The sequence below is a fragment of the Chionomys nivalis genome, chromosome 20 (assembly GCF_950005125.1).
Source record: "Chionomys nivalis chromosome 20, mChiNiv1.1, whole genome shotgun sequence".
In the NCBI taxonomy this organism is placed as follows: Eukaryota; Metazoa; Chordata; class Mammalia; order Rodentia; family Cricetidae; genus Chionomys; species Chionomys nivalis.
Window position 1 is genome coordinate 45582672 of NC_080105.1, and position 26855 is coordinate 45609526.

The following is a 26855-nucleotide window of genomic DNA, read 5'->3' on the forward strand; positions in this document are numbered from 1 at the left end:
TACATGTCTTTTTTGGTAAATGCTTTTTGAAAGATACGTGACCCTAAACTACAAGAAAAAAAGTGTAATTTACACAAGAGTGTAAATTTATGTCAAAATTTGTATGTATATATATATATTTGTTTGTGTGTGCACCACTAACAAAAAATGGTTAATTAAAATCACTTTGTGAGATATTATTGACAAATAAAAAACAAACTAGATTGTCACAAGAGGATTATAAAGTACTAATTTGCTACATCTCAAATCAGAGCAGTGCTTTATATGTTATGTATTCAATAAATAACCATATATGCCCTTTTTCACAATTATACTATTCAGTGTACCATGAGAATAGTCAAGTAGAGTTTCATCAATTAACAATCTTCTAAGGAATTTAGCTATCATTTCAAAACCAGATGATTCTGCATTCAAATTAAACTCTTCTGAATCCCTAAAATCATTGTAACCTACATCATTTACAGGAATTACTGAGTGTTGTAGTTCATCACATGACTCTCACTCCCTCTTTGGTTCCAATAACTCATACAAATAGCAATAATTCTCATTTCCATTTGAATCAACATATAGCAAAGATTTCTGAGATGACTTCTCTACAGTTCTTTAACGTTCACTCCAAATTTGTGCATGTTACTTTTTCTTTTTTCTGTGTTGGTTAGTTTTTAATCAACAAGACACAAGATAGAGTTGTTTGAGAAGAGGAAACCCCAGTTGATAAAACATCCCCATTAGATTTGCCTGCAGACAAGCCAGTGGACAGTTTCTTGACAATGATTGATGTGGAACATTCCAGCCCCATTGTGAGTAGAGCCACCTGGGATTTATAATAAAGCAAACTGAGCAAGGTTGGAGGAGCAAGTCAATCATCAGCATTCTTTCCTGGCTTCTACCATAGTTCCTGCCTCCAGGGACCAACCTCAGCATCCCTTGATAGATATATAACCCAAATAAACCCTTTCCTCCTCCAGTGGCTTGTGGTCATGGTGTTTATCACAACATTAGAAAGTATAATAAGATATTTCCTATCTTCAGTTCCACTGGGTAACCTTCTCAGCACATTACTTTCTTTTTGCATTGCTTTAGTAAACTGATCTTACAAGTTCCCTTCCTTATCATTTGGTGTTGAAACAACTGTAGAAATTAAATCATCAAACATGGCAATAGATACAGGATTGGTAATCAAAGAAAATCTCATTGAATCACATTTTCTCAATGACATTTCTATGTTCATTCTCCCCCCCCCCGCCGCCGAAATATTCTCAGAAATAATAATAATAATGTTTAGGTTTTCTTAGATGTGGTCTTGAACTATCAACCAAAGGATCTTTTTCATTTTCTTTAATGAGAAGTCTACACACTGGCTGTTCATTGTCTTTAGAACACCAACTGTACCACTAGACACCTTCTTAGAAATGAAGAATTAAAGCCAGAAGGTGGTGGCACATGCCTTTGATTCCAGCACTCAGGATGAAGAGGCAGGTGGATCTCTATGAGTTCAAGGCCAACTTGATCTACAGAGCAAGTTCCAGGACTGACTCCATAGCTACTGAGAAATCTTGCCTCAAAAGACCAAAAAGAAAAAAAGAAATGAATAATTCCAGAAAAGTTGAACCAAAATTATTTTGAACATTGTCCTCAACAGGTGGATCATGAAACTTTGAGAAACTCTGCTCAATGAGTCTCTTCAAAAATCCCCTTTGCTCTTATTTAACTGTACCGAATCTAGTTTCTATTTGGTGCAATTTTCCCACCATGTCTCCCAATTTGAATAAGCCATTACGTTTTGAATGCTCTTTGGGTCTATTGATGGCACCCTTAATCAACCTATGACTAAAGCCTCATGTTGTTCCTTTCTGTGATGTCATTTTAGGCTCATATGGTATTATATTGGGATTTAAGAAAACTTTTCCACTGACATTAAGTAATATATACAGCTGAGAATAGATATTGATTATATACAAGATAGAACACTGAAGAAGGGTCTAATACATCACATCTTTATGTCTTCCCCAAAGTGAGGAAACAAGACTATAGGAACACATTGTTCAGTCTCTTACACACAGTTCCTCATTAGCAGATCGCTTTGTAGTGTTTTAACATGAGTAATCCCCCACCCATGATTTTTATATGAATTTCCTGCCTTCCCCTGCATGCTGCCTTTCTTCATTCCCTTCATTTCCTCTCTATCTTTTCTACCTTTCTTAATCTATCCCCATTCTTCTCCACCCCCACTTACTTCCTAAACTCCCTTGGTCGTTAAACACCAGAGGGGTAACTTATACCCTTCTCCTTTGTGATAGGCTTCATTTAGCCTGTCTTCAAACTTGTCTTTGACATGTGTGCTACTGAAGCTTAAAATATCCTGTTACTCAGTACATATTTAGGAGGTAACTTTTCTGGCTTGAGGTATATGTAACTCCTTGTGCTTCAAACAAATATTCTATTATGGACTTTTTATTGTCAGATTCCTCACCTTTTTCCTGACACATCACCATTTTTTCTCCTCTTTGATCTTTAACAATTGACAAATAAGCAACATCCTGTGTGTGAATTTGATTAAAGATAGCCTGTTAAAATAAGCACCAGGAATCAGTTACAACATTTTTTAATAACGTTCCTGCAAAATCTCAGTTTTCTATTTTAAAATCAATTAAATTTACCTTAAGGGGTAAGGAGGGGAAGAAATTGGAGGGAAGGAAATGGAATGTGGATCAGACTCAAACATATTATATATATTTGATTTAAAAATAAAAAATTAGATTTAAAATAAATATATATTGAAAATGTCTTACAACAAAAATGACTTAGCATGATGTTTTATTTATATAAATTTGTATATACACATATATTATACGCTTGCAGGTGTAACAATAATAAATAAAAAGAGCTTATCAGTTTGAGAATGGGGCGTCTTGGGAAGGGTTTGAGGGAGGGTAGCTAGGAAAAGGAAGATGGAAAGTGAAGCAATTCTTTTCAATTAAAATATATGTCAAAATTTTTATATAAAAAGTCATCAAACAAATCTCCTAAAGCTGATAAACACATTGACAAAAGTATTAGAGAACAAAATTAGCATGCAAAAATTAGTAGACTTCCAATGGCAATGATACCGAGGAAGAAAAAAAGAAAAGACCTTTTTTTAAAATCTTGAAATTATCTCAACTAATGAAGTGTACAAGCACACAATGAAAACTTTAAGATACTGAAGAAGACACCAGAAGATTGAAAGACCTTTTTGTGCTGTTTTTGTTTTATTTGCAATTTGACATCAACTGGAGTCATATGAGAAAAGGGAAGGTCAGTTGAAGAATTGCCACCATCAGACCAGCCTTAGGGCAGGCATATCTGTGGACATTTTCTTGAATAATGACTGATATGGAAGGGCCCAGATCACTATGGGCAGTGATGTGGAAAGGTGACCCTGGTTTATGTAAGAAAGCAAGCTGAACAAGTCAATGGAGAAGAAGCCAGCTCCTCCACAGTTTCTGCTTCACTTCCTACCTCTACATCCCTTCTTTAACACCTACCTGGGCTCCCTGGATGATTAGCTCGAAATCCGTTAGATGTAATAAATTGTTTCCTCCCCATGTTGCTTTTAGTCATGGTTTTTATCAAAACAACAGAAAAAAAACAAACAAACAAGAACATCTCATATTCTCATGTATATACACAAATATGTATGTTTTGTGTGTGTTTGTATGTGTGTGTGTGTGTGTGTGTGTGTGTGTGAGAGAGAGAGAGAGAGAGAGAGAGAGAGAGAGAGAGAGAGAGAGATCAATTGGAGCCACCCTACACAGGGGAACCATATGATGTCCAATATCCCAGTGCCTGAGTGTGAGATACCTCCTCCTCTCAAGTTGTTGCTCTGATATATCCCTGGGAACCCCTCTCCAAAACATCAGAGATTTTCCCATTGCCCTTGCTTGACCATCATGGCTTGGTAAGACCCTATTGCTGAAGGCACCACACACATTGGTTATAGAATGTGGATAAATCAGTTTGGGACTGACCAAAACCTTCCCCCATGCTGGTTAGCTCTCACGGTACTTATATACTATAAGTTTGCAATGGAAGTAGCTGGAGAGTAATGTCATCAACAGTCTTACCCACCCCATTGAGAACCCTGTGGACTGCAATAATGATCGTCATAGAAAAATAAGCCTATGATTCTAATGGTGGTGTGAATGTTATGGAGGTAATCAGTGACTTCCTGGTTTAAGGCCTGCTCCACAGGAACAAACGCATGCCTGGCACTGTGTATTTGGCTAAAGACCCATGATTTAGTGGGTGAGCCCATAAGCCCCAAGGGTGTACCAGTTACTATTGTTTTACTAAGGAGGCATAATATTAAATCATCCTCTCAGTTTATATGGCTCTTCGAGCAGGTCTTAGACCCCCACAGAGAATTGTGTTCATGTATAGTAGATTATAATTAACACGGAGACTCAAAACTGGTCATAGTACAAAAACTAAGTAACTATGGAGAGCTCAAACACAAATGAAATGTTTGTATCACACCACTTCCCCAAGATTCAGAGAACATTATGGAAGAGGGGACAGAAAGATCGTCATGGCCAAGGGTTGGGGAGGACCAGAACAAAATGGTATCTTCAGGATGTGACAACATAGCTATACTTAAGAACTCATTATAGCTGTAATTGCTGGAACAAGAGCAAGCTGTTCAGTATTCTCGAAGGGACTGGGAATGAGTTTATGAGTCCTCTCCCCTAATTGAAGAGTTAAGGACAGTTAATGGTTTGGGGAGAGGGAAAAACAGTGTTCCTTAAGGGTGTGGCTGTAGTAGGTAGAACACACTCCAGTGATAGAAAAGGATCATGGGGGACAGAACAGAGAAGGAGATATAGAGATGGGAATAGTAGGAGACAAGAGTTACAATGGAGAAAATAGAGGGCAGTGCTTTGACTTTGAATGTGTATTACAAGGAGAGAGGAAAGATGGAGAGATAAATAACACTAAGATGTTTGAAAAGGACATAAGGCGATGTATTATTTTATGAACTTAAATATTTGCATTATATATGTGTGTATATCTGTATATATATATGTAAATATATGTATATATATATATATAGAGAGAGAGAGAGAGAGACTCAACTAATAAGTCTATGACAATTCCTGTTCTCCTCTTCAAAATGTCCTTCTGTATTTATAAATGTCTTCCCTGAGCTTTTATTTCTATTCATGCTATCATTCCAACTATAAATGTAAATAAAACAGCTTTTCCCACATCTGCCTCTTCAGGGCATCCTACCAGAGTGTGCCATCACATCTGAATACATCAATCTTTCCTATCTTGACATCAAGTATGGACAGTATATGAAAAAAATAGTGTTTACTGATTCTATTTTTTGCTTTGTCATAACTTTGTATGTTGAGTGCCTAATTGCCTACTTCTTAGCTGATACTCAGTAATTGAAATTATTCAAGGTCATTCAAGCAAAATGACTGTTGTGAGGCCTGAAACACTAACAAATTCAAACAGCATATGCTTTTCAATTGTTTCCTCCAAACTAGACATCTAGACACTGACATGAAACTCATAGACAATTTGCACTAAGTTCAGTACTGAAATACTCTAGTATTCAGTAAAGCCACTGGGTAACATTTTAATGTAGTTTCTGCCTCCTTTTATTGAAGTATAATGAACTTGAAGGTTACTGTTTGGAGCACAGCACCACTGTCCCTAATGGAAGGTACCTTCTCTTTATAGGCAGTGGGACTAATTGTATATGCCTGTGTTATCTCCCACAATAGGACCAAAATGAGTAAGCGAAACTTACACATTGATAGTACTGACTACTCATTGGAACCCTCGGTTTTTTAGTTTCTTGGAAATTTGATCTATTCTTTAAATAGGTAAGTGGCCATAAGAAGGGAAAACAACATGAAAATTATTTTTTTTCATATATATCCAAGGATCGGGTTTATCTGTTACTTTTAGATTCTAAAAATATTCTGGATTCCATAACTAAGCAAATGGTGTTAAATTAGACATTAAATCGTGATCTAGTGATTCTGAGGGCAGTTTGAAAAGTAGCTTTCTCTGATCCATTTTACATTATTTTATAATGAGAAACATCAGTTTGTAATCCAAATTTAATTACTTAATTACCAGTGGTGGATTCTTTTCAAAGCTGTCATAACTATCTGATTCTTCTTCTGATGTCAATTTTACCGCTGGTTCTTCTGACAAGTCTATGCATGTGATTAAAAGAAACCATGAAAACATTTAGATAACATGATAATGATTATTGCATATATAAAAAATTAAATGCTAGAAACAATGCCAACTAGACTTTTAATTTTCTAACTAGAATCTTCAGATAAGTTTACTCTTCAACAAGAAAACTACTGACTTATTTAACTATCAAAAGCTTCTGTGTATTATTGGTTAATAATCAAGTGTGTCATGTATACAACACACACATCTCAAAGGGTCAGTAACAATCACTCCATTAAACACCAACAAACACACTTTTGAAACCAAACTGAAAAAAAAAATAAATGAAATCATTTATAATAACTGCATACTTTTCTGCATTGAGTCACATTTCATAGTCTATTGGGCACTTTCCTCTTTGACTACTCATTCTGTGTAATTGGAGAACTTGAGATTTATGTTGGTAAAACTGACTGGTTATAGACAAGATCGTTTTCTAGTTACCCTAAGGTAGCGTTAATGTAACTCAGAGCTGAAATGCTACGGTCACTATTCCTACAGGCTGACTTTCTTCTGTGAACACTCAGTGTCATAGGCTGTCTTTCTTCATTTTGATTCTCTTTGCCTGAGTGATTACTCTTGCTTTCTACAACACTTCCCTTGGTGCTTTTGTTTACTTTCCTTTGTATCTTTGTCATTACGATTGCAAATTATTTCTTTATATATCTATTCATTTTGCCCCTGGACTACATAGGTGCTCTGGTGTATTATTCTTGCATACACAGCAATAATTACTATTATTGGGACAAAATGATTACTGGGACAAAAAAAAAAAACAGCAAGAGCACGACATACTGGAACAGCAAATACTGGAATACCAAATAGGGTGTGTGCTGGTGTAGCAATATGGTGACAGGAATAACATCATCATCACTATACACAGCAGAGTCACTTCTCTAAGTGAGCAGACCAAGAAAATGGCTCTATGCAGAGATGGGGATGGAAGTTATATTATGAAAACATATATAATTATACGAGGCTTATACATTGATATTTATTAAACTAGTCCGTGTTATCATTTGATGTGGGCATGGAGCGCTCTAAATGCGGCAGAGACGCCAATGTGAGGGAGCCTTGAGTAAGTGGATGAGAATGATTTAGTCGACGGTAACGCTGCAAATCTAAATTAAAGCAGCCTCAAGCTGAGTGGAAGTTTCCAGACAAGTCTGAGTTCTAAAGTTATCAGTACCCAGTAAGGAACAAATTCTATTAAGTGAATAAATTTACAAGCACCGTTCTATGGAGAGTTAGATGTTACTCATCACTTGACAGGGTATGAAGGGATACGAAATGAGCAGCCTGCTGTGTGTAAGATGGTTTTGTTAAGTTTGTCTTTTGCCATAGAATTTCTGATGCTGAAGGAACCCATGACCGTGTTGAGACACAAAAGTAGAAACAACGAACTCAAGTTGCTTCTCCAAACCAGCCCCTTCAACTTGGAAATGTCTTCTGTAAAACCTATGTCAACAATGACGCTGTGTTATTTAGCACAAATTCTGCCATTCCATCTAATCTAATAGGAGTGAAAAGTCCGTGGAGATTTCCAATATTTAGAGTTTATCTTTCCAGACTAACTGACTGATAGCACAAAACTTACCCTCTTGGATACTCCATGCTTCCTTCATCTCTACTGCTTTATTTAGAACAGAATCATTCATTTCATTGATAACCTGAAAGAGGTTTGAAGGAACAATTGAAGAATAATTGTACATTTCATTTAGTGTGATGCAAATTATCCAAAGTGAAAACATAAAGGCTATTACCATCAAGGGTGAATATTCCTCCCCAGATTCTATTAAAAAAAAAAAACAAAGAGATGATCAATGATAAGTCAATCAATCGTGAACTGATAAAGAGTTTGAATGGAACTCAGCCCCCCTGGCTACCTTTGCAAATGATAAATTTACACTTGGGCTTCCCAGGCTGTGAATTGGCTTATTTTGCTTTTGTGTCCCATTGGGATCATAACATGAAAAATATATACACTAATGAAAAATTGAAATCCAGTTTTGATTAAACTTGCTCAGATTTTCAAAACGAGGTTATTATGTAATGACTATAGCAGAAACACAAAAGGCAATATAACACTATGAATATGCTAATAAATGAGGAGGAAAGGGACTGCTAATCAGAGAAGCAAATAGTGACCCTGAGTTTATATCAACTGTCAAAGCCATTGTAGAATGGAACAGTATATAATTCAGAAGACTTCTGAGCCTTGCTTGTTGGTTGTTTTGTCAACACAAATTAGAATTACCTGGGAAGGGGGAACCTAAATTGGCTGAACTGCCTTCATAAGACTGGCCTGTGGAGCCGGGCAGTGGTGGTGCAAACCTTTAATCCCAGCACTCGGGAGGCAGAGGCAGACAGATCTCTGTGAGTTAAAGGCCAGCCTAGTCCACAAGAGCTAGTTCCAGGACAGGCACCAAAGCTACAGAGAAACCTTGCCTCGAAAAACAAAACAAAACGACAAAAAAAAAAAAAAAAAAAAAAAAAAAAGATTGCCCTGCGGGCATGTCTGTTGTACATTTTCTTAATTGGTGGATGGTGTAGGAGGTCCCAGCCCACTGTGAACAGTGCTACCTCTTCGCAGATAGTCCTGGGTTGTATAAGAAAGCAAGCCAAACACGTCATAAGGAGCAAGGAGTACACAGTGTGTTTCTCCATGGTTTCTGCTTCATTCCTGCCTCTGGGTGGGTAATAACACTCCCTGATTCCAATAATGTATGCAGAAACGCAACAGTGTAATATGGTTTGACCGAGACTACACTGATAGCATCTAAAGTGAGTTCTTCTGTGTCTCCTCAGCATGAGCTTCCATGCCTTCTAGGCCATTTCTCTCTTACCTAGACAATCTTTCCTTTAAAAGACTACCTATAAATCTTGTTTCAATTTTATATAATTTATGGATCATTATGACCACTTCATTCATCTTTGTCTTACAAGAATAGTTAATAACTAAAGAATTATATTTTATAACCTTATAGAGCTCCACAGACTTAGTATCCTAAGAATCATATAGAATTATCCAGTTTCCATACATGTTTGTTTATTTCTTTCTGGGTAAGAACAAACTCAAAAGTAAAGGCAAAATGTACACCTTATTTGGGGCCTACTGTGCTTTCCATAATATACAAAACCCTACCTAGGACTAAGCAGAGTTTATCTAGGTGACTCACCAAAGTTTGAGAAGCTGGGGTCAACACAGCTTCATTCCAAAAGCTAATACATGTCTATTTGAAATCTGCTCTAAGAATTTACATTGCCATCACCCAAACTGAGACTAGATAAGCAGTCACAAACTTTATAATGGACTTTTAATCTAATCCCATGAGTTTCTTCTTTCCAATTCTTGAATTCTCACTTATAGAGCATTACCTTCTGAAGTGATGGTGCTTACGAATGGAATATATATATAAGATATATATATATATATAGTGGATCAATTGTTACAGTTATATTGTTCTTTGTTAATAAGACATGGATTTGAAAAACCAAGTATTTAAATCCTTAATGGGTTCTCACCAATGAAGATATAAAAGGAACACATTGTTCTAGTTTTAGACAATCTTGAGATCTAGGCACTCACGACACATTTTCCTCACAAGTCAAATACATTACTCTGTTTTGCTGCATTTTTTATTTTTTCAGTTTAATTAACAACTTGGCACAACCTAAAATTCCCTGGAAGGGTGCTCTCTATGTAAAGATAATCCACATTACATTGGCCTGCTTGCCAGAGGCTGATTATTTATTTAGCTAAAAACAACTATAGAGTTATTGAGAACTCTTCCAATGGACACGTTTAGCTTTTCTGGATAGTTCTATGGGTGAACTCCAGCCCAGAAGCTCTCAGAGTTGTTCCCTATGAGTGCACAATGAACTGTTGGCCATCAGTGACTTCTAGGCCAGGTGACTTTGGACACAGAGGATGCCCCACCTTGCAGGTCCTCAGAAAGGTGTCTCTGCAGCAGGTAGATGACAGGACCTTTCAAGTCAGACTCCTCCTCTGTGGATGGGTGACCTCACTAGGCTCACTTATATAACCTGTATGTAGCATACTTTCCCTGCTGCAGACATGTTAGGTAAGTAGGAGTCCACTAGAATGGAAATGTCTTTCACTATCTAGTAATTGGTGTTTGGTGCTTCAAAACCCACAACATAGGGCCAGCCCAGTGTAGGCAGGGTTTTCTCTGCCTCCTTGGTCTCCTGCTTCCTCTTAGGATGTCTGGATGTCACACTTGAAACCTAGCTTCTTAATTTCAACCACAACAAAGCAACCTGCACAGACTGCAGCCTTCCTTGACCCTCTTGAAGACACCCATGTCTCTTCCCTTTGCTTTCCCGCTCTGGGTGTCACAAAGGGATCCAATGCCACTCTCTGTCTGCAGGTTCTTCAGCTCCTTCTCAAGGTCTGGCACTGACCCTCATGGTGGCTGTGGTGGCTTGGGGAGGAGCAGAGGTGAACTTTTCCCTTACGCCTTCTCAACTTTGTTATATTCCATGAGGTGTAAAATGCCTCCACAGTGAGTAGCACCATTCCCTATGCAGGGGAGACTGGGCTGTCTACGTGAAGAGGGGAATGAACACCAGGATGTATGTATCCACTATTCATCTCTGGCTGTGGTCATAATATGAGCAGCCAGCTCCTGATAGTGTGACTTCACTTCTAGCATGAGCTTGACCCTGGCATTTTGAGTTTAAATAAACCACCTCCTGTATTTTGTTTCATTCAAAGTTCTTTATCCAGAGAAAACTCAGACACTAACCCTCACTGCATCTAACATACTTGTTCCTTATTGTCACTGCCTTATCATTCTTCATATAAAGAGCTGAGAAAAATGGTAGTAGGAAAACTAGAAATATAATTCAAAATTCACCTTCCTTAGTGATACTCTCAAACTCTCATTGAAACTTGATAACACATTATCAGTTTTCCTTATTCGACATTTATTGATGATTTTCTTTGGTTAGTAGCATACTTCAGCCTCCTGTCATAAACAAGCATCACACAAAAAAATGACTTTTTTGCCAGGTGGTGCAAGCCTTTATTCTCAGCACTGAGGATGCAGAGGCAGGCAGATCTCTGTGAGTCCAAGGCCAGCCTGGTCTACAAGAGCTAGATCTGGGGCAGCTAGGACTGTAACAAAGGGAAACCTTGTCTTGAAAAAAAATGACTTTTCCATAAAAGGTACTGCCTACCTGTTGCTGGTTCATTTGTCTTTTCTCTTCTTGAATCTGCTTCCACAGATTCTTTGCCAGACATATTCGGAAGATTCTCATAGATGCTCTGTTATAATAAGGAGTGATCATGAGTTGTACAAAATCCTCCCAATCGATTTTATGAAGGTGTCAAATTTCATATAATAAAATCACATGTAGTTGAATATAAAAGGAGTACATAATAAAAGCTAAAATATTTGAAAATAGAGCCTCATAGTGCTCTTCAGATCCATTCTAACTTTTATCTTCATGTGGTCACTGACTATGTAAGCAGCATGGAAGGCCAAAAGCACATACAGCTAGATAGTAACAGATGGTTTATATAGTTTAGTCAATATTTTACTTTTATGTATCAAAATCTACTTTGCATGCCCCACAAAAATAATAGAATTTTTAAAAGAAAATGCATACTTAAACAACTTCTCATAAATGCACTTTATGGACTCAACACTGAATATCTGGGGCACTTAAAACGCAAAAGGCAGTTTAGAATCTGATGCAATATGCATCACACACTACTGTTGGTACAATCAGAACTGGATATAATTATGAAGTTTCTTCACATAAATTAGGGATAAAAAGTCTGTATTTTGTTGTTAAAATTGCTTGCTGATTGGAGAAGACAATGGTCTGAAATGGCAAGTTGGGGAGCAGAGGCAAGATGGCGTATTGGAAGCCATAACCATGAGAAGGGAGGGAGAAAGTGATGGGAAGTACTAGTAGTGAAATGAGCAGAGCATAGGAAACAGAAATAAAATGAAGACTTTTCTCTACAAAGAAGCCAGATGCACCCCAACCGCACCAATATGCTCATGCTGAGGCAGGTCTCACCAGTGAAGTATATCCAAGAACTCCAGCCGCCCATCACCACGAAATTCTGACAGTGAGGTGGTTCACATTGCTAGAAACCTAAACTGAAGGTAATAACTCAGCCCTCACAGAGGGGAAAGTGGAGTGAAACCAAGCAATGAAAATGCAGTAGAGATACAAAATGGAATTAAATCAGCCATAAAGAAAGGAAAGTCGCGAAGTTTTCAAAAACGTCAATTTATTTGAAAGTTACTATATGAAGTGAGGGGACCCATACTCAAAAAAACAAATCCCAGCTATGCTTTCAGAAGCAAATCCTAGCGTCTAATTTTTATTATTCTGAGGGGGGGGTATAGGCAAAGCTTATCAAACTAGAAAGAGGACCATGAGATAGGGGGAAAGACTCTAAGAAAATGGCAGGGGTAATAGAATCTACGAGAAATGAAAAAGGGGAACTAATGGGGAAGGAAGGGTGTGATGTGAGGTGAGGAGGATCAGCCTAAACTACTGTGAAAACACCATAATGAAACCTCTTATTTAGTATGCTAATTTAAAAATATTTAAGTAACAAATTTTCAAAAGAAATTCTCTATGGAATGGCTGGATAATATTGCACAAATACTATGTATTATTATATAACCTTTCCCAAGGAAGGAATTTTTAAGTGACTGACTGCACAATTCCGTTAGCTGCGCATCTCTGTGTACGTAATATATTACAAGAGTAACGTGATGATTTCGAGACGTATCCCACGCCCTACTTCCTGGTTACACAGGTTAAGAGCCAACTAAAGAAATTAAAGACACGTTCCTCCTGTCAAGGTAGTCACCTTGATTAGATTCCACTTGGGCTTTCATTAGAAGTTACTTCTCAGAAAAAAAAAATCTTCTCTAAATTTAAAAATCCACGGCCACCAACAGTCCATGCTAACTACAGACCCCTTTAATGCTGTGTAAATTATTTTTCAAGACATGGTTTCTCTTTGCAGCAGGACTGGCTGACCTAGAGCTCACTCTGTAGACCAGTGTGGCTTTGAAATCATAGAGATCGACCTGCATCTGCATCCCAAGTGATGGGCATACATCTCCACTGCCTGGCTTCATACAACGTTCTTAAACAAGAAAAACTTTTTTACCAGAAACTCTAATTTATGTTTACATACCAATGAGTGGATACTTCCCCTCTCATCAAATCTACTGTGATCTTCCTCTGATGTCACTTCTAAGTCTGGCTCTACTAATAAATATATTTAGTTAAACAAATTGTTAATACATCGTACATAAAACAATAATCTTTATAGCAATAGATGGAGGTATCTTAAAACTTGTGTTCATAAAAATTCCATTTTGAATTTCCCTAATTAGTTTGTATCCAGCTTCACAGTTAGCTGAATATACAGCTCTTAAAAGCGTTGCTTCCAGTCATCACCAGTATTTGGGTCAACACTAGAGTTCGACAGATTCCAGATGTAAGAAGCGTTTTGGAGATTCTTCCATACATTCAACCACCCAACAGAAATAAGCGAGCCCTCAGAAGTGAAACTTAAAATCATCACAGTAATGAACAGAATGCATACGAGTGCGCGCTTCTTTATTTCTACTACGAACATTTAAAAATAATCCACTAATTATTTTCTAAACAAAAGTTCCATCATTCTCCACACCTTCGTCTTTCCTACCCTGTTCCCTATATTTGATTATCTCTGTCCACCATTTTAACAGTTTTTGTCTCATCTTTTAATACTTTTTGCCATATAAAGTATTAAGTTATGGCTCTTCCTATACAGATAAATTTTTTCTTGTGTTTGTCTGAGTATTTGTTGATTTTTTTCAACTTTATCTTTATCACTAGAGCTTCAAATTATTTATTTACATGTATGATTCCTTTTTATCTACCCAAGTAGGAACAATCAGCCATTCCAGTGTAAGCAGTCTTTATTACATTTGACTCAATAATTGTTTACTGTATTTTTTCTAAGCATGATACCAGCTTGATACTTAAAATATGAGGTTAGTCAGACACCGGTAAAGAAACTGCAAGTATATGAAAGAAGAAACGTGAGCGACAGACGTTTGGTAGGGAACAATCTAAAAGCAGATTATTAGAAAAGATACCACCGGCAGTCTAGTAATTTCACAGCAAACTCAAGAGTGGAGCTTGTGCTAAGGATACAGTGTTGGATGTAAGTCATGAAAGCCTTCTCTAGAATTTTAAGAAGGTTGGACCTTTTCATTTCAAAATGTTAGCTTGACAAACTCGCAAGTTGATTGGAGGTTGAATGTGCACAGCATTGCATAAATGGAGGTAGATGTTTTATAAGAAATTACTGGGGCAAGATAAACACTATCCAGACCATAACTGGTGGAATGTTTATAGGAATGTTTAGTTATAAATTTATCAGCATCTAGTACAGAACAATTTTGTTAAATGAATAAATGTTTAAGTAGGATTGTATGCTTGGAGAAGTAGACTTGTCATTTGAGAGAACTATAAAGGGAGTTCAGTTTAAGTTGCTTGTAGTGCACATCTTACTAGGGTGTGGGGACCAGGTTGGTGTTTTGTTTTGAATGAATTGATTCTTTAATCTACTAAAGTCATCAAGCAATAACATCACAGTGCAGTCTGGGCTTCCGGATAAATGACGTGAAAAACGTTTATGAAGCAACTGTAATGCGTATGTGATGTTGCATGCAAAGGCTGGTGCCACTACAGAGCAACTGGAGTCTAAAAGATAGTCTTAGCTTAGGAGAAAAGGGAAGGCACAAGTGATGTCATATCACATTATATAATTTATTGTGTTAGACCTGATTCCATGAAATAATGAGATAGTGGCATAAAAATACAAACAGACAATTTAAAACACACAGAGATGTGCATAACCAATAAACTGACCAATTATAATAAAATGAACATTGTCTATAGATCTAATTTATTATTGTGCTGCTTACGAGGTCTTTGAAATTGTGTCTTAAAGGGGAGGCTCTTGTGTTTCAGATTGCTGGGTAAGTGAATCAACGGGCAAATAGCAATTCACTCAGCTACCTAACTACTATTTTACACTTGGAGACCAGCCTTGGGCTTTCGCAATTACGCCCTACAAGTCCCTAACGGTTATAGGTATTAAATCAGGCAAACTTTAGGGGATAAAACATGAAAGAAGAAACTTCTGATTTAAAGCATTCACTTCCTACACAATTTCTTAGCCCTGAAAATGCCAGATACACAGATGAGAAAAGAAATTTAAGAATGAGTAAAATATACTCAGAAAAATATCTGTGCAAAATGTCATAAAAATAGCAATTTTGGTATGGCACAGAAGAACTCATAAAATTTATTATTTCCCATATTAGAATAGTGAGATGCTGTGTTAACTGTTTGAAGGACAGCTAATGTACATTAAATAAGACACATTCGGAAAGGCAAATCTCACGTGTTTTATCTCCTGTGTAGCATCTAGACTTACATATATACAAATGGCATAAAAGCAGAGATAGTATTATTCTTGGAGAAGAACACCAAGAGAAGGGATGGGGTAGGACAAGAGATTTTCATGGGGAAAAACATGAACACAGTAAGGATGTATTGTGAAAATGCTATGATTAAACAAATTCTTTTATCCCTGAATTAAAAATAGTTGTAGGGGCTAGAGAGATAGGTCTGTGATTAAGAGCATGCAGGGGGGCCTGAGCTTAACTCTCAGAATCCACTAATATCTCACAACCATCTACAACTCCAGTTCCAGACAACTCAGCGCCCTCTTCTGGCCTCCACTGGTACTTTACTCACACAAAGAACTCATAAAATAAATCTTTAAAAATAAACAACTGAAAATAACAATGATTTTAAATTTTGAATAGCATGTTCTTCTATTTTCAATTATTTATTATTATTGATAATTGGTATCAATTTGACATACCTCTTCAGTGCCTGGTGATTATGGAGAGGTGAATGAGAGACTAAAGGTTCCTACGTCTTGGCGTTCCATCAACCCAACACTTTGCAAAGGAACAGCAATAACCTCATCTTTGATTTGAACACACATGTGTTGAAGTCATTTGAAGTAAGCTCGCATAAGTTTTCCTAATTAATTCCAGTATTTGGCTATTACATTACCAATGCTCGTGTTATAAACCACATTCTCCAAAATGAGACCTCTGTGATATAAGGAGCATACCTGCCACTTTTCTTCTTGCTGAATTTTCAAATATTTTGTCTATAGCCGAAGATAAACTGCCAGCACAGCTCAGAGGAGCACTCTCAGAGATACTCTGCTAAAATTAATATTAAAATTAGTTGCATAAAATTTTATCGCTTGAAGATATATGACTTGGTCATTTTCTAAGCAATTATACAAAAAAAAGGAGGATGTGTTTAAAATCTCAGTGTTTCAGTATCGAACCTTATACATGCCTCTCTACATCAGGCCCATCTTTGTGGCTTTCTGTGCAAACTTTATAGGGCTAACAATCCCACAAACCAGACAAGGCAATTTATAGAAAAAAAAATATTCATAGGCAAGACTCTTACTTCCGTGCATACTTCCAGAGAGGAGCTACAGGCATAGCACCTAACTCTGAGATTTCACATTGGAAACAAGGGGGCATTTTAAACATGTGCATGCGTAAACACAGGCAACAAGGGATGCTAAGAGAGGGGGAAACAGTCTTCCCCAGAGAAAAACAGACCAATTAGTTACCCATATAAGCAACACTATACAGACCGAGAAAATTATATTTGTATGTTTAGGAACACACACAGAGACATTGTGTAACAACAATATTTTAAGGAGACCATGAATTTAAAAGAGAGAACAGGGAGGTACATGGGAGACTTTGAAAGGGGGAAAGAGGATGGGGCAATGATGTAGTTATAACCTAAAAAAATGTATTTTTTAAAATATGAAAATAAACTTTTGCTATGTGATTAGTATGAGTTTCTGCATTTAGAACTGGATTTTAAATGTAATTCTTTTATTTAATTTTTTTTATTTTACATACCTACCCTAGTTCCCCCTCCCTTCTCAACTCCCAACTCCCCTCCTCCCCCACAGCCCCACAGAACTGGACTTTCTTTGAAGCAAAACATAACTTTGACCACATAAGCAGCTTTCCTGGCACTCCTCATAAAATGGCTTAGAAAATGCCCAATATTCCCTATAATACAAACTTTGAGAAACAGATTTTTAAGTTCTAGATTTTCACATTTCTAATACTGTTAAAGTTTAAATACAGAATCAAAGATAAAAATAGAGGACACACTCTTCTAAAAGATTATAGAATACCAAAATTCAAAGCGTCCTTAAAAGAAAACATAACAAAAATCAAAAAGACAAGAAACATGAATTTTTTTAAAAGATAAATTTAAAATGTAAAGAAAAAATTCTGCTAGATGCCCTGTGCTGTTGAACCTAAAGGCATCATGGAAATTGATTACTATAATAGCACACTGAGTATATTAAAGATTCACTTGGGCATTATCAGTCATGTTAATATAAAAGTCACAGTAAGCTACGTTTATCCAAATAATCATTGACCAAATTTCAAATATTCTCTATTATTGGAAGCCTATTGCTAGTACAATTTCTCTTGGGCTCTGTATTTTCACCCCATTTCCCCACAGCCTCCCAGTAGTTGCTAGGCCTTTTCACTGATTACCACAATTAACAATTGCTGTCTGTGGCTGCTCACAATCTTATTTCTGCTGATTGACTTTCCATGTGCTAAAATGGCATCTGGACCACTACTAAACCTTGGGAGGAAAACAAAAGCAAACCTGGGGCAAGGAAGCGCACTCCGCAGAGGGGCATTTGACCTTGGTGTCACAGCTACACTCATCTTCCTTCAAGACAGGCAAGGGAAGCCCGGGACTAGAACAACCGGAAATCCTACAAAGCAAAGTATGCAGCAAATATGGGTGGGCACAATTCTGAAAATTTTAGTTGACCGAATTTTTTAAAACAGAAGCAAAGGAAGAAGAAAGAAAACATAGAAGTTGATACAGAGAAAAGGTTATTGTCACCATAAAAAGAGAGAGGAGGAGGAGGAGGAAGAGGAGGAGGAGGTAAAACAAAAATGTCATTGAACTAAGTATGTATAGAAACCTAAAGGAGAAACAAAAGTGAAAAAATCAGTAAGTAGGGAAATTAATTTCCAAGTATCCTCTAAAAAGGCGTTAAATATAATATGTATCCACATGCTATGCATACGGATATAGTCTTCACTCCCTGACAAGAACATCCTCTCCTGGCACATTCCTATTGTCCAGAGTGCATCCAAGCAAGGTGTACCAGACAATTGCTGGTACTCAAGACAGGGTACTGGCTGGCACTGTGATTATCAAAATTTTAGACAAATTGTTGGGGGTGTATCTGCACTTCTCAAGAAAATCCTAAAGGAATTTCTATATAAACTTGACTTTTGTTATTGATCTGACATAGAGTTGATCAAGATCTCAGGGCTACCCAGGTCCTTGCCAACCTGTGGATAAGCAAGAGCATGAATGAGGGAGCCAAGCCAAATAGGAGTCAAATCATAGGCATGGGATCCCAGCTACAGTGCCTACTTAGTGAAGAATAAATAGCTATCATAGCATATACTTTGTCTACTGTAAGAAATATGACAAAGAACAGTGTTTTAAATACAAAGCATGATGTTGTGCTTTATATTTAGATATATTATATACATATATTAGAGTAGAATGCTAAACAAATATTTATTTCTCATCTTTCCATTCCAGCACTTCAATAACATACATATTTTATCAACATGTAAAACTTACCTGGCCAATGAGTCATTTCCAGAATCCATTTGTTCTACTAAATAAAAATATAAAATTCATTTTAAACAGATGGAAGAAAAGTATCAGATATTAAAAATCTATGACTCTGATTTTTCTAGAGAACATTCATTTGGAAACACGCCATGACAATCTTGTACAGTAGATATGAATTGTACAGCTGAAGGAGCAATCAGTGCATTAAGACCATTTCGGTTGTTAATATTTATGGAACACAAGGAGTAAGAAAAATGTATGAAGTTTATGAAAGTTCAGTGTGTGTATAATGACCATAATCCTAAGAAACGAATATGAGACTAACTTAAAATGTGGTCATTATGTTATAAACTGAGAGTGTCAAGCAAACTGCATGATATAACTGAACTAACAGCATGAGGAATATTAATAAGGGAATATAATTTACAGCCACACCACCCTGAACACTCCTAATCTCATCTAATTATCTTATTATAACAGAATAGATATTTTCCAAGTAATCCATTGAGTTTCTCAGTTTGGGATGACTCTCCTTATCCCAATGACACTAATCTATGGATATGACATCCTGCAGGGGTCGGGTTCATACAAAAGGGGACCAGGTGCAAGGGCCAGGCAAAGACCATCCACATGCTAATAGAGTTCAAGAGTCCCCTGTGTGCTGCTTGTTCTAGCTAATCCCCCCCCTTTTTTTTACTTTATATTTATTCTTTGTGTCTTTCACATCCTGAATCTGATTCATGTGCATGCCCATGGCATGTTTTCATAAGCATAAAAATGTTTTCATTTTTTAAAAATATGTAAATAAAGTGTCTGAGGGTCCCTGAAGAAAGAGTACCCTAAGAGGCACCGAGTTCCTCACCAATGTCCTCCTCTGTGGCCACATTCCTGATCAGGAAGTAAGGGCAACCCCAGATCTTTCACCTGGAGGTGGAAGCCTAGAACCTCTGCTGGCAGAGCATGCCCTACGTGACAGCGGAGCAGAAGAATGGCCATGCCTCAGAGTGCAGGGTCCAGACTTTTGAGGCCATCAAGACAGAGACCTTCCAAGTTCCCCAATCATTCATATGTTGAGACCAGTTAAGCCATATCAACATCATGAAGAAATGGTCCTAAAGCCAAAGCCGTCTTTCTTCATGTTTATAAATACCAGGCTGCTCTGTCCTTACCTGGTCCTGGAGCTGAAAAACTGTGAGTTATGTAACAGTGTGACCCCCTTCGACAAGAATCTTATGAAAACAAGCATATTTAATAAATACATATGGCTTTTGACATGAAAATTCCTTGTCATTAGAATGTCTGATTATGAGCAAAAATAGGAGTGGGGGCTGGAGGTAAAGTGAACTATATAGCACTTACCTAAAGAGCAGGAGATCTTGGAGTCAATTCCTAGTTCCACAAAAACAAAGATGCTGATTACTTTTTTTCTCTCCCTCTGTCTTTGCCTCTCTGTCTCTCTGTCTCTGTTTCGTCTCCTCTCTCTCTCTCTCTCTCTCTCTCTCTGTCTCTCTCTCTCTCACACACACACACACACACACAGAGACACACACATAGACACACACACACACTTGCTCTTGCTCTCTCCCATGAAACACACATATTCATGGATTTGGGGGTTGTCTGTGTGCATATGTCACTTGCGTGTGGAATCCAGAGATCAATATCAGGGTTTACCTCAATGACTCTGCACGTGATTTTTTTTCTTTGAGACAAGGTCACACGCTTCTTGTTGTGACCCTCATGTAATTATTAACTGAGATCATACTGTAGACTATCCAGAAAGAATTTAAATAAAGGTAAATGTATTTTTCCACTCTTTTTAATGAAAAATTTCTTAGTCCGACATTTTTGTGTATGGTAGGACTGCAAAGAGCAACTCGTTATAAGACTTACCTGGTTCATTATCTTTTTTGTTATTATGTATGTTTTCCTCAAAATCCAGAAGCATCTGTCTACTGTCATGTGAAAATAATAAATACAATTATTATTTTAATACTTATTTGTGGATGGACACTTAAAAGAAATCCCACACTAGCTCAGAATTGAGAAACAGATGGTTATTTATTTAGGGGTAGACTCACAAATCAGAATACTCTGTTTGAACGGAGATCAGAAAACAAATTCCGCAACCAGAACAGTGAGGCCGGAAAAGGGGCCGGACACATGCTCTACATCGGCATAGATAGTATAAGAGGCCACACCCCAGTGGGCAGGTAACCACTAGATGTTAAGACATCCTACATCACTTATTTAAAAAACATTTTTGCATATTTGATTCTTAAGAATATTACAGGGGTTAGGGATATAGCTCCATTAGCAGAGTGTTTTCTAGCAAGCACTAAGCCTGGGGTTCCATCTCTAGCATCACACCTAACCATACATAGCGGCACACACCTGAAATAACAGCTTGTGGGAGGTGGAGGCAGAAAGATCAAGAAGTTCAAATTTATCCTCAGACACATAGCAAACTCAAAGCTACATGGGGCCCATGAAACCCTGTCTCTAAGTAGAGAATATTACTGAAAATAGCAGAGGCCCAACTAGAAGTTTTTACCCCATGCTTGAAATTTATGGGCTCTAAATCTTGTAATTAAGTCTATAATGAAGAAGAAAAAAATGAAGTAAAAAAGTGCATTAAATAAGAGAAATAAAGCTTAAGGCATAGACTGGATTGGCTCACAAGCAGTGAAGTACCCTGATCTCAGAAATCACCCCCACTCCATAACTAACAGCCGTCAACTACTGCACAAGTTGTTCCCCACAGACATTAAGTGAAAAGTAAAAAATAAGGATTGTGCTGTTTGAGTTTCTTTTAAGATTTTATTGGCTAGTATTAAAACATGTACAGGGAAATAAAACAACAAAGTATTTTCTGATGTTGAGTTCTTTCCAAACTTCAAATGTGTGGAAGATTCAAATATTACAACTGCTTGGAAAATATTAAGCCCTTGTTTTAATTATGAGATAATTTGTATTGTGGCTTGTGATTCAGAGAAAATGAATGGTTTAACAGTTTGACACTAACTACTTTATGATTTGTTACTTCCTTAACTAAATGCCTGGAAAGTGAATCCACTCCAAGACCTGATTCTTTGCTTTCCTCTTCATCCTCCCCTGCCTATTTTAAATCATCGTATTTATCTCCAAATGACTCATAAAACAAAACTCTCTTTTGCATGTAGATACTAATGAAACCTGATGTGATCTTGCTCTCTTAAGTCCAACTGTTCTTTGGATCCAGAGACATGCTTAGCTGCTTTTTGTGAGGAAGAATTAAAAAAAAAAATCTCTGTAAACATGAGATCAGGACTGAAATAACTTGGGAAATTGCTACTACTATAGACAAAAGGAGAGAGAGAATCCTTTGAGTGCCTGCCCAAGAAAAACTCAACAGCAACCCTAGACAGGTTGATATAGGGCATCCAAGCACCTAGTAAAAGGTGCCCAGGACATGATAGAGGCTCTGGTGCATTATATGATGGGGTATGGTATTAATCAATAGAGGAACCTTGTGATTTTTCTGCAGCATGATTTGAACTTTTATACAGTTCATATTTGTCATCAGAAAGACACATGAATTTCTCAAGGTGAATTGATCACAAAGGTCAAAGCTAACAGGTGGTTTCTATGTGAGATGCTGAATGAGTGGGAAGGGTTAGATTGCTAACGATGTATGTGGTAGAAGCTAGAAAAGTCCCATTGCCAGAAGAGTGTGGCTTGAGAATATTGCTGAGTTTAAAAACACAAGTACACATGAATTTGAGATACTGTAACTTTCAGTTCTGAGTGTATATTATCATAAAAGCTTAGAAGTCTGGCTCAGTATAGACAACATGGTAGCTAAGATTAACTGCTAACAAATTTCAGGGCATGTTTTATTAGTGATGGAACCAACAGAAACAAAGAATGATAGGTTATCCTCTTCCTTCCTCTCCATCTGACATTTCGAAGAAAATTGGCTTCCTTGAACCTGGGAATCCCTCCAGTTACTGAGAAGTCAAGGAGGAGGGTACAGAAAACAACTCCCTAAAGAAAGCAACACAACTGTCTACTGAACTGGGCATTTCAAGATCCAAGCAGCTACTTGAAAAAAATCAAAAATAGATACTCTCTTTTTTTTATTTTATTTTCTTATAAAGAAAAACATTTAATTGAGGTGATCTCTTACAGTTTCAGAGGCTTAGTCCATTACCATGGTGGGGAGCATGGCAACTGGGCATTTGGTGGTGTGCAGGCAGACATTGTACTGGGAAAATTCTACGTCTTGGTCCAAAGGCAACAGGAAGTGAACTGAACTGAGACACTGGGTATGGCTTGAGCATATATGAAACCTCCACAGTTACATACTTCTTCCAACAAGGCTATACCTACTTCAACAAAGTCACACCTTCTAATAGAGCCACTCCCTATTAGCTTATGGGGGCAAATCACATTTAAGTAGTTCTGTTCTTGTCTAGTTCTTCAACTCTAGCTGACTAGAGCCAGATATAGATGCTCTTTGTATATCATATGTAGGGGTTATATTTGGGGATGGAAAATGCTGATATCCATAAGGTTAAAGGTCTTTAGATCTCTTAACTGGAGATATAGTAAAATGAGAAACCTGCCTAGCACATGTAAGGTGCTGGGTCTGTTGTTCAGCACTTACCAAAAGGAGTCCTAAGCTTAAGCATTCCATTGCCAGTGCTGCTCCTAACTATTCTGCTTGATTCCTAGCTGGCTAGATGGGCTATGTCACTGCCACTCTAAAACCACCCACACAGTGCAATGACACCGTAAGTGGATGATGTGATAGTTGCATTCGATTTTGAATGTCATTGTAACTGTAATTAATATGTTAATGGAAATACTTACAAAGTACAGTGACCTTCAACAGCGTAGCGTAACGCTGTCCATCCAAAGACATCCTTGTAGAAAAAATCAATGCCTTTTTGAAGGAGTAACATGGCTATATCTTTTGATCCACATCGTATAGCATACATCAAGGTGTTTCTGAAATAGCAGAGGGGTAGATTCACTATTATGAAATAAATGAAATCAGTTAAATCAACATAGATTTGTCTTACCAACTTAGTATCTAGCCTGTCTGTCTAGAATTGACATCTACATCGCATCCCTTCCTCAAGGCTTATGGACCATCGGGAAGAGGATGCAAGAGGGTTCTATGAGCCAGAGGTTGAGAAGGAGTGGAGTAAAACAGTGTCTTCTGGGCCTGGCAAGTCTGCTGTGTTCAAGGTCAGCTGTGGCTGCCTACACAGGATCAAGCCAATCACTGGCAACCTCTTAGCATGGGTTGGGGAGCCCCTACTCCTAGCTAAAAAACTATTGACAGTTGACGGCTTCTAGGGGAGGGAGAGTCAGGTGTCTTTAAGGGTGTGTCAACCAAGCTCTGGTGGATGGCACCACATCTAGAAGAACATGGGCAGCACAACCTGAGGTAGATACGTTATTAATTTTTTTAAACAAGAGGACACAAAGTTAGGGTAGGAACATGAGGGATGAACAGACAAGAGTTAAGGTGGACAGCTGGGGTGAGCATGATCAAAATATATGGCGTTAAGTTCTCAAAGAGTTAATAAAGCATTTTAATTCAATTAAATAAGTAAAAAGAAAATTTAAAAATAAAAAGGAAACACCATTAGATGGTTAACAATCTTACTGTGGATAAAAAAATATCATACCTCTAGTTCATACATTTTAAAAACAAATGAAACTCATTTAGCACATAAGTTCCTAAGATCAGAGGATCAACAAAGTCAGATTACAAATAGCAGTCTTCGGTCAGTACTATGAGGCAATGTGACTCACACACAGAGACACGCTTGCACAAATAAAAGATACATATTATTTGTACAGCTCACTCCAAACAATTGCTTTCTTCTCTAACAGACCAAACGGATGCCCATGTCGATGTCTTCATTGTATCCTTGTGAGTTAGTCCTCTTCCTCCAACCAGCCATGTTTCTGAACTGAGTGGTGGTTACTAGTCCAGAATACTACTGATGTTCTAGTTCTTTTTCGTTCAAATGACTTTACCTTCGCATGTCATCTACAACATGTATGTCTGCTCCTTTTCTGACTAAAAATTCTGCCACCTCTACCCTCTTTTCTCTGAGTGCCAGCAAAAGTGGTGTGAAGCCATCCTGCAAAACAACAAAACCAATCTTTAATTCAAAAAGGTACATGTTTTCAGCTTACCTAAAGGTCTTATAGAGGGCCGTACAAATAAAAACATGATAAAAGCATGAAATCACAGAGGCTAAGCCATCCTTCCTCCTAACAGTGCCGCCTTTCACTTCCTCCATTCCCTCTCTGTGACATCTCCTCTCCTGCCAAGAGTGTTCACATGAACCTAACCCTTCCCAGTGCCCACTTCAAACTTATATTTCTACCTCAAATATTTGTTTCTGTTACAGCATTCATTATTTGAAGTCATGTGATTGCTCCCATATATGCTAAAAGCTTCTTAAGGATAGGGGCTGCATCTTCTTTACATCAAGAAACCAAACCCCAGCCGGGCGGTGGTGGCGCACGCCTTTAATCCCAGCACTTGGGAGGCAGAGGCAGGCGGATCCAAACCCCGCACAATGGCAAAGGAGTTCATAAGTTAGTGAGTCGATGGCCAAATTTTCATTTCTATAGCAAGATTTTAAAGTAAGTACACTTGGATCTAAGACAATATGGCTGTCTTCTGCATGAGCACCCAACTGTACAAGTCTCAGGTGAGACAGGGCTTCATTCTTTAGGGAGCAATGTGAAGTTCAGGTTTTTGCAGAGATTTCCTAAAGCTTAACAGTGGGTTCAAGTCACGAAGAAAATTCAGCGTAGCCAAAGCCTCTTTGAGCCCATTTTTTCTGTGCTTTCATTGTTGCTAGGGGGGGTGTTTTCCAGTGACTCTGTACAAAGCAAGTGTGTTTAGAAAGATCAATATCCCAAAATGTAATCAAAAACAAAAAATGCCAGGCAGAGGTGGCACACGCCTTTAATCCCAGCACTCGGGAGGCAGAGGCAGGTGGATCTCTCTGAGTTCGAGGCTAGCCTGGTCTATAAGAGTGAGTTCCAGGCTCCAAAGCTACAGAGAAACCCTGCCTCAAAAAAATAAATAAATAAACTTTGTAATACTTAGTTCTTTCTGCCCTTGATAATTTACATTCTACTTGTATTCAGTTCTCCTGGTTTCACAAAATAATTACTAGTCACATAGAAGCTGAAGTTAAATGATTCCTGTGGACTTCGTAATGTGTGTGTGTGTGCACATAAGTGTGCATGTGTGCTTACAATGCCAGACTGATAATGTCAGGGCGCTATCAACTGAACACTTTCACTGAGATTGGCTACCAGACAGACAACTGTTCTTTAAGTGACAAGGTGATACATGGTTCCCCATCTTCTGATACAGAAACCCTGCTTGAAAAAAAAATTTAAAAAAATAAATAAAAATAAAGGCAGATCTCTGTGAGTTCAAGACCAGCCTGGTCTACAAGAGCTAGTTCCAGGACAGGCTCCAAAACCACAGAGAAACCCTGTCGGGAAAAGGAAAAAAAAAAAAAAAAAAAAAAAAAAAAAAAAAAAAACACAGAAACCCTGCTTGTAATTCACATCTTTGGCTCTGTTAATTTGAATAATGTGGTGGCAAGAAACTTTTAAAAAACACAGCCTCTACTTACTAAATTGTCAGAGACCTTCTAAGTGGTGTATTGTTATTGATGGCTACAAGAAAAGTGGTTTATTCTGTAAGCCAGTAGTCATTGCTGATTGTGACGTTAGCTTTGACTGTCGGCTTGGCACAACTTAGACTCACCCAGGAAGAG

At 37.6% G+C, this 26855-nt stretch overlaps 1 protein-coding gene across 1 annotated transcript in view; it reads right to left on the minus strand.

Annotated features, from left to right (window-relative positions):
- The window catches only part of LOC130862629 (ankyrin repeat domain-containing protein 36C-like), a 93150-nt gene that overhangs the window by 62587 nt on the left and 3708 nt on the right, over positions 1-26855 (minus strand). The window contains exons 4-14 of the mRNA XM_057752340.1: positions 25081-25187; positions 23899-24036; positions 20938-20999; positions 19051-19084; positions 18046-18157; positions 16448-16544; positions 13436-13506; positions 11443-11530; positions 7838-8032; positions 6133-6215; positions 2474-2567 (exon numbers count right to left, since the gene is read on the minus strand). Coding sequence (XP_057608323.1) covers positions 2474-2567; positions 6133-6215; positions 7838-8032; positions 11443-11530; positions 13436-13506; positions 16448-16544; positions 18046-18157; positions 19051-19084; positions 20938-20999; positions 23899-24036; positions 25081-25187 — 1081 coding nt within the window. The remainder of the gene's footprint in view (positions 1-2473; positions 2568-6132; positions 6216-7837; positions 8033-11442; positions 11531-13435; positions 13507-16447; positions 16545-18045; positions 18158-19050; positions 19085-20937; positions 21000-23898; positions 24037-25080; positions 25188-26855) is intronic.